Source organism: Diuraphis noxia, unplaced genomic scaffold, assembly GCF_037042655.1.
Source record: "Diuraphis noxia isolate RWA-SAM2 unplaced genomic scaffold, SU_Dnox_SAM2 contig0007, whole genome shotgun sequence".
Classification (NCBI taxonomy): Eukaryota; Metazoa; Arthropoda; class Insecta; order Hemiptera; family Aphididae; genus Diuraphis; species Diuraphis noxia.
In genome coordinates this window covers 1,490,484-1,498,895 of record NW_028301717.1, presented here as the reverse complement: position 1 = coordinate 1,498,895, position 8,412 = coordinate 1,490,484, and the positions used below count along the sequence as shown (strand labels likewise).

General features: G+C 32.5%; 1 protein-coding gene across 6 annotated transcripts; it reads right to left on the bottom strand.

The window, feature by feature from the left end:
- Positions 1-1,274: 1,274 nt before the first annotated feature.
- Positions 1,275-7,955, bottom strand: LOC107166952 (UDP-glucosyltransferase 2-like). Of its 6 annotated transcripts, none has more exons than XM_015515808.2 (7): positions 7,693-7,951; positions 6,765-7,205; positions 6,489-6,687; positions 3,980-4,817; positions 2,387-2,606; positions 2,061-2,280; positions 1,275-1,992 (listed from the first exon to the last, which is right to left on the bottom strand). In XM_015515808.2, exons 4-7 carry the CDS (start codon positions 4,799-4,801, stop codon positions 1,707-1,709), a joined length of 1,548 nt encoding a protein of 515 aa, XP_015371294.2. In that variant the 5' UTR covers positions 4,802-4,817; positions 6,489-6,687; positions 6,765-7,205; positions 7,693-7,951; the 3' UTR covers positions 1,275-1,706. The 6 variants fall into 6 exon arrangements, with proteins under 6 accessions (XP_015371294.2, XP_015371296.2, XP_015371295.2 ...); XM_015515810.2 differs by having other exon boundaries at positions 6,769-7,205; XM_015515809.2 differs by having other exon boundaries at positions 6,765-7,028.
- Positions 7,956-8,412: the final 457 nt, after the last annotated feature.

Below are 8,412 nucleotides of genomic sequence, written 5' to 3'. Positions count from 1 at the left end.
AGAACATTAAACAGCCGTCTTTAATTAAAATAATTGAAACAATAATAACAACAACGTTGTGAACAGAAGTGTTCCCATTAATTTTTTCGAGAGTATACTATATTATCATCAAATATAAATATTGAATACAGTAAAAATATTTTTCTTATGGTTTATAGAAGTAAAGCCAGTAAAGAGTGTGTCAATAATATGGAAAAAATGTTTAACCAAATTTTTTATACATTCCTATAATATTATGTATATTTCGTCAATCTTTATAAATAATGTATAATAATGGTATAATATCGATTATGATTGATAGCATACCCAATATACCCATAATATTGAAAAAAATTATTGAGAGTATACGGCGTATATGTAGCATACCCTATGGGAACACCCCTGGTTGGGCTGGTTGTGAATTGATATGATCATTGTTTCTACGCTGTCTGGTTGTTTAAATATATTTATAGATCATCTGACCAAACAGTTGGAATATCTCGACTTGAAAAGGAAGCCATGATCACCAAATTAAATTCACCTTCGCCGTACGTTACTAAGCTTACGACCCAGTTGGGGTCGCTAAAACATCAGAATCGATGCGAGTGTAATCCATAAATTAGTAAATTTCAAACGGTGTTTTTCGAGCTTCGAATGTTTTTTTTATAACAATTATAATCAATAAATATAAATTACTTAATGTATAATAGAGTACAATTTGTTTATCTAATTTATTCTAAAAATAGTGGGTAAGTGGATGGTGTTAAATTTGAATTCAATGATATGACGATTCTGCATTTTTAAAACACTAGGTGTGTTTTTGCTGTATACATAACACATATAGGTATACCCATTATAAAACGTAACATATAGCTAAATAATTATAATTCAGTACTCAGGTCCTGGCGTCCATTGGATTAGTGAGGAAAATGCGTATCACACTATCAACACTGAAATGAGACTCGACATGGTTTTCCAGTTAATTCTGAGGTAAAACATAAAATAAAGCAAGTTTTAATTTTTTTCGAGTTGTTTTCATTTAAAATATGTGTGCATGCCATCAGCGTTTATCTATATATTATATATTATATATAATATATTATATATTATATATTATATATAATATTATATATATTATTATATTATATATTATAATGGACTCGTTACTCGCCCATAAAATATTAAATATTTACTTGAAAACTAAAGTAGAAATTACTGTAACCATCTATAATGTATAAGTAAAAACCGTATAAGTTACAAAATGTAGCAGCTTTTATACATCAAATAAAACCATGTAAGGTTCAAACCAGTAAGCTTTATTATAAACTTAAGACCACTTATAGTATAATAATTGTTGTTTTTAATCTAATAAATATATTTTATAACATATTTATAATAGATAATTAATTTACTAAATACTAATAACATATTATAATAAATAGTAGCAATATGTGCTACCATTAAAAACTTACTATAAAAGTTGATACACATAAATTTAGTATTTATCACACAATCGATTTCATGTAAATATTTATTCATTATTTAAGTATCTATAGAAAATATCTTTAAAATAATCTTAATTGAAGTATTTATTTACTATACTCAATACTACCAAAAAAAAAAAAATAAATAAATAAATATATAACATAGGAAATCACGAAAATAATGATGTACCCATAAATTATTTTGATTAGTTAAAACATGTGTATTATTTGCGTAATTTTATTTTATTCTCGTTTTGCTTTTATGGTATAGAAAAATTTAGAAATGTGCTTCCAAACAGTTTTTACGCCATAATAAAGTAATATCGAGACGACAAACGCAATGACTAAAAGTGTGCTGATTACATCAATCAAAAAGTATTGGTACCACGTCAGATTCAGACCATGATATTTTAAGTGTGGCGCTCCTTTATGACGCAAAACGTAATCCGTCCAGTAGACCACAGATTCTGCAGGCGACATGGGTCGATCTTTAAACAACTTGGAAGCAATTTTGGCGTTTTTCTGATACCTGTACACAATAGTTGTATAAAGTGAGAATTGTTATTGAGTTTTATTGAAAGACATAACATTTCTCACCTATCGTTGTTGACCATCTTAGAAACGGCGTTGAACAACGTTTTTTCAGTGACTGATAACAGGTCTATACTGATCGCCATACCGGCAACTACCAAGTTGTCAATATTTCTCGATTGATCGTAAAAGAACGGGAATCCTAGTACAGGCACACCCGCGTCCACTGCCTCGTACACTCCAGACATTCCTCCATGACTGATAAACAGTTTTACATTAGGATGCACTAAAAAGTAAGTTCGGAATTAAATTATTATAATACTATATATAGTTATATAGTCTAGTATATTAATAGTAGCAATACGACATGATATCAGTAACTAGTCGCGTACTAAGTATGTCACGTTGTGGAAACCATTTACGAGTCATAACGTTCTTTGGTTTGTCTTTCATTTCACCATCGTATTTCCACAACACCTTCTGCGGAACCCTGGACAGCGCCTCCCGGAACGCGCCCTGAACGTTTTCCGGTAACGACGACATCGAAACTATAGATCCAAATGTAAAGTAGATCACTCCGTGTGTCGCGTCTTCGATGAATTCCAAAATATCCTTTTAAAAATTAAGCCATTTGTATGAATAAAACATAGGTATTTTAAGTTTTTAAATTCTACTGTAAAGCCATCACTAGGTGTCTCTAATGAGGGATTTCCTACCATGTTATCATTAGTTCATAGTTTTTCTTTCTATTCGCCATAATTATTACTTATTGTACTCCCCTGTATGGATTGTAATATTTCAAAATAAAATCATATTTAAAAAAAAAAGTTTTTAAATTTCATAATAATTCGAACGTTATATTGCAGGAAACTAAGTATCTGCGCGCGTATGGCGGTTTAACGAATCACGTTGCTATATTATGTGTGTTACATATAAGGTCTGTAAAATCTAAATCATATGAGTTAACCTAACCACTTAATATAATTTCTTATAAACATACGAAATTATAAAAAATTGGTGCATTTATGCATATATTAGCACAGTGATTCTCATAATTCGTAATTCTGTAGGTATAGGTTAGGTACAAAAGTTTGAACTTTCATAAAATATAGGTAAGGTAACTCTAGAAATGATGCTTGGATGATTTTCTTATCACCTTAATTCTTTATAATATCGATGATAAACCAAATATTTATTTTATTTTCATTTAATGCAGATATGTCCACGACCTGCTAGATTGCTCTCACTTCCCGAAGAGCTCCGTAGAGCACACCTTGATAACTACTGTACAAAACTAATATTATTGTTTGGTCACCTTTGAGAGGATGTCAGAGCGCAATATTTATTTTTTTTCTGGCCCACGTGGCCACGCACAGTATAGATAAAACGCTTTCACTTATAATTCTATAATCGATTGTTTTAAAATTTTTGAGTAGATGATCTTAGAGTGTAAAATAACATGCTATACAAATTATGAAGTATAATATTTTTTAGGTTATGACATATCAGTTTTATATTTTGTTATTATTTGAATTTATATTCGATTTAAAAAAAAAAAATGCATATTTAAATGATTTTTAAATGGTTTTGAAACAATATTTAGGCAAACCGATATGTCACACTATCAAAAATATTATTCTTGGTAATTTTAGTAATGAATAATTTCACTCTATAAGATTAATAAAAATATCAAAAAAATGCGTTTTGTCCGCGTGGGTGAAAGAAAAAGAAAACACAGATCGCGCTGACATGCTCTTTATGTATGTTAATGTAAATTTACAGGTGTTATCCAACTTAAAGTTAAGAACATTATTATCTATGTTTGGATATAAACATTTTTAACGAATTATGATATATTGTATAATAATAATATGTACTGTGAAAAATACGTATACTCTCGTACAACTACTAGAAATCAATAAAAATTGATAACGTTCTTACCTTTACGTTTGATAACAATGTGGGTGTGATGTCCTCTTTATTACCTTTGGTATCGGTTCGGGTGGGGTTAGATGTATGCCGCCGATTTGTACGATGTCCGGCGTCAGCGGTCTAGACGGTTCGCTGATGAAATGCGTGTTGGTGAAAATCACCGACGGTTTGACCAGATGGACGGCATCGTAAGGCCGAGGGTCTGTCCGCCGCTGCTTCCATTCGGCGTACCACGTCAACGTTGAACAGTACACCGTTAGCGCCGCGTTGGCAAATCGTTCTGCAAACGTTTTGGGAGTTCCGTGGCCAGACAGCAAGTGCCCCGCGGCCGCCGGGTTCGAGAAGTGTCCGGTCAGCGGACGTTCGTGGAACGACGCGAGCGGCGATGACAACACGTGCACCATAGGCACGCCAAGAACGGTGGCCACGTACGCCACGCACTCTGACATAAACGGTTCGGTGACTACCAAGTCGAATTGTTGGCCCACCCCGTTCATGATGTCCGCCATCAGTCGGTGTCCGTAAATCGCATCGCAACTCGCTCGTGTGATGTTCACCATGATCGGCATCAAGTTCCGCGTGCTGCTGATCGTTTCAATCAGGTACGTGGCATCCACGTCCAAGAGCGGTGGCCTTTGCACTGCAGACACGTCCACCTCTGTGTAACCTTCCCGGTTACCGTCCAGGGACGAAGTGAACACTGTCACGTTGTGGCCGCGGTCCGTCAGCACTCGCAGCACGCGTCGCATCATGTTCCAGTGACTCTTGTCTGGCACCGTAGGCACCGCTAGGATGTTCGCGGCACCGACTTCGGTCCACTGGAATATTGCTGGACACGCACAAAATACAATCAACATTGACACGAAGCTCGACATGGTTTTTCACCGTTTTCTGTCACACAATATAAAATAATCTTTATTACGGAGAGAAAAACTCAAGTTACAAACACAGTATAGTTACTCGATAGTTCGAAATTCAACGGACCGAGTTAAAAATTTGATTTATAGAGGTTTTCGATTTACCGAGTGCATATGTTTGAATAATCGAGGGAAAAAAATTAATTCAAATTAAAAAGAGGTAAACAATTGTATGTATGTACAAATTACATTTATTTATTATAAATACATATATTTTGCAATTATTAATTGACATTTATTTATTATATTATTATATTTTACATAATAAAGAAATCTGTTATTTATTTTATTTTTTTGTGATAAATTGCTGGCCACAATCTGGTCCATATAGCGTTGTCTAACTTACTGATAGTAAGGTTTTAATTCTAATTATAGAGTATGTCCCACCGACAGACATTTCGTATTATCGAGGGGACTGGAATACATGTATTTTCTTCTAATTATAGAGGTTTTCTCAGGGGACTGCGCGTTTAGTTCGATTTATGGAGTTTTTCGAATTATTGAGTAAAAACTGTAATAAGTTAATAACACATTGAGGAACAGTATAATATACCTAACATAAGTAATAATTGTTCCCTTAATAACATTTTAAATTATTAATTATGAATTTTTATTTTTCATATTTAAACACGATGGGAACTCATTTTTAATACTACCTTTATTAAAAAAAAATCGACAAAAACCGTATTATTTGCTACCATAAGAAACACTTATAGGAAAAGATACCAACATACTTGCTTATGTAGAACATTTCTCTAGTTCACTTATCAGTTGTAGGTACCTACTTCAAATAAAAAGCACTCGATAAGAGCAATCGTTTTGGACGTTTTGTTCATTTCTTTTATAATGTACCTAGCGTATAAATACTGACAAAACTTAAAACTCCGCAACATACACCGAAATGAGTTCTCGTTCATCATGGCATATTTTGAAGGAAAAACATTTTAAGAAGTTATTAAAAATTTACTTTAAGTCATGAATTTGAGTAATATGATTATTGAACCAAGTATGTGGAAGTTTCAAGGCAAGACCTCATAGATAACAAAAATAAACCACTTAAAGGCGGTATAAGATTGAACAAATAACTCGTAGGAGTTTGTTTTTAAGAAATATTAAGCTTTAATTTATATATATATTCTGCATATTATTATCTTTGACAGTTAACTTAAAATATGGTATGATCTATAGTAATATTGTAGGTACGTATGGGTGACGTGTAGGGTTCGGTGTATACCTACATATGTTATCGTGGTAAAACGTCAAACTAACTTGTTTTTTGCAATAGAATATTATACAAAAACATGATTATATTTTAAAAATTAAATGTACGCACTGAAATATATTAAGTATTATTCATTAGGTTATAATTATGTACAGACAATGTTGTTCATAATTTTGAACGAATAAAACTTAACCTAATAATTTTAAATTCATCATTGCTATACAGTATAATTTACATTTTTAAACTTAGTTATATTTATTACTAAATTAGCTGCCTAACTGTTTGTATAGCGTTTTAGGTACGTTAGAATAGTTTCTTTTTCTTTTCCTTCGCCTTCTCTTCTACGTTACAATAGTTGATAAAATATAATATGTTTAGATAAATAACCTATGTGTTATGCAATATAAAAACACTTTTACTCACTTATGATGTGTTGAATGTTTACTCGAGCACCAAAGAAGAAACTTTCGTATAATATGTGACTACTACATACACAATAATATAAAATCTTTGCCGGTCGCATTTAAAGCATACACAATTTGAGAAGATTAAATCCATACATCCATATACCAATTATATTGCAATGACTATTTTTCATTTATAGGATACTTCAATCAAATCACTGATGGAAAGATAATTTATGGTCAATGTATATAAATGAAGTAATAGTTTGCTTATAACTTATAAGTAAGTACTTACTCACTAAAATAATAAATGTTAATATGAAATAAACAGTAAACATCTTAAAATTTATTCGATCTAAGTTTAACCACTCGAACGATAAAAACTTGTGTGAACGTCACGTCCGTCACGATAGGTGTTACAAAGCATATACAGTGTAGATTATCGTTTATCACATACGTTTAGCAAGCTGCATATTGTCACGTCGTTTTCATAGTTATTGACTCAGAGGCCAGTGAGTAAATTTAACTTGAATAGATAGTGTGTATAGACGTATAGTCGCTATATATCAATAAACGTATTTAACTTAACCAGTATGATGATATTATGTACAAGGTATACTAGGCATATTTTTTTTATCGATATAAAATAAGAATTGTATGCTGATACAGAAAAAAATTATATGTGATTTCATTTTTTTCAAAAACGATCTTTTGTAATACTGTATTCAAATCATATCTAGAAAAAATAATGAATACATATAGTCTGTTTTATCACAAGTTCATAAACCACTGGCGTAGTCAGGATTTCTAAAAGGGAGAAGGACAACAAAAAATATTAATAAATATAATTTATATATTATGGCTGTATTGATTATACACCGTAGGTGCTTGTAAGTATCATAAATACTTATCACATATTATATAATTTATGATATACTTGATGTACTGATATAAACAATCAGCGCCCATTTATAACTTTAAAATAAACGATCGTTGGGTTCCAGTGGCGTAGCCAGGGGGGGGGTTTGGGTGTTATAACCCTCCCCCTCAGCCGTATTTATATCAAAAATATAATGTTTATAATATAGGAATACAATCATTTGGTCGTGGTAAAATGTATTCTGTTATTAAAACCCCCCCCCTAAAAAAAATCCTGGCTACGCCACTGTAATGGGTTCGATGTAAAACATCGTCTCCGTATAAATAATATCATAAATAATTACTTATGGTATCGGTTCGGTCGCGCAGTCGGTGTGAAAAAAATGACGTATGAACCGCCTAGTTGCACGATGCATCCGGTACTATTGCTATATTATACGACGGGCGATATACGTGGTTCGGTGAAAAATCATCAGACCGGATGCTGACCGAATGGCGCACGGTTTAATAAACAGATTAATTCTGGCATTAAGGGTGTACAGCTAAGGATCGTTCCCCTGGAGCTACTGTTCAATTGGGGCCACATCATCATCATCGACGTCGAACCTATAAGAGGCGCAGACCGTCAGCGCTACACATCGGCATTTCGTTCGGCGGCCAATGTTTTAGAAGCGCTGCGCTCGGAAACCACGTGCGTTATATAGAGACGTACACTCAATACATTTTTAGGAAAAAAGTAAACATGCGTTCTTATTACTTTACAGAGTCAATTAGTTATTGTACAGTTATCAAAATAGAACGAGCCTATGAACTTTCGATTTGCTTTATTTTTTCGAATGGTCAAATGCATTTATCCGTTTGAATACTGTTTTCAGTGCGTTATGATAGTCACAATTACAAATGTGTGGCCAGTGCTCGCTTCACTTACCTATGTAATGCATTAAACATCCGAATAAACTAAGAAAGAAGCAGTAATACGTTCGTTTATGGAACGATACCATAAAATTATCATATTATAATTATACACAGGTACCTGCAATTTTAATAAAAACAAAACGCTAGAT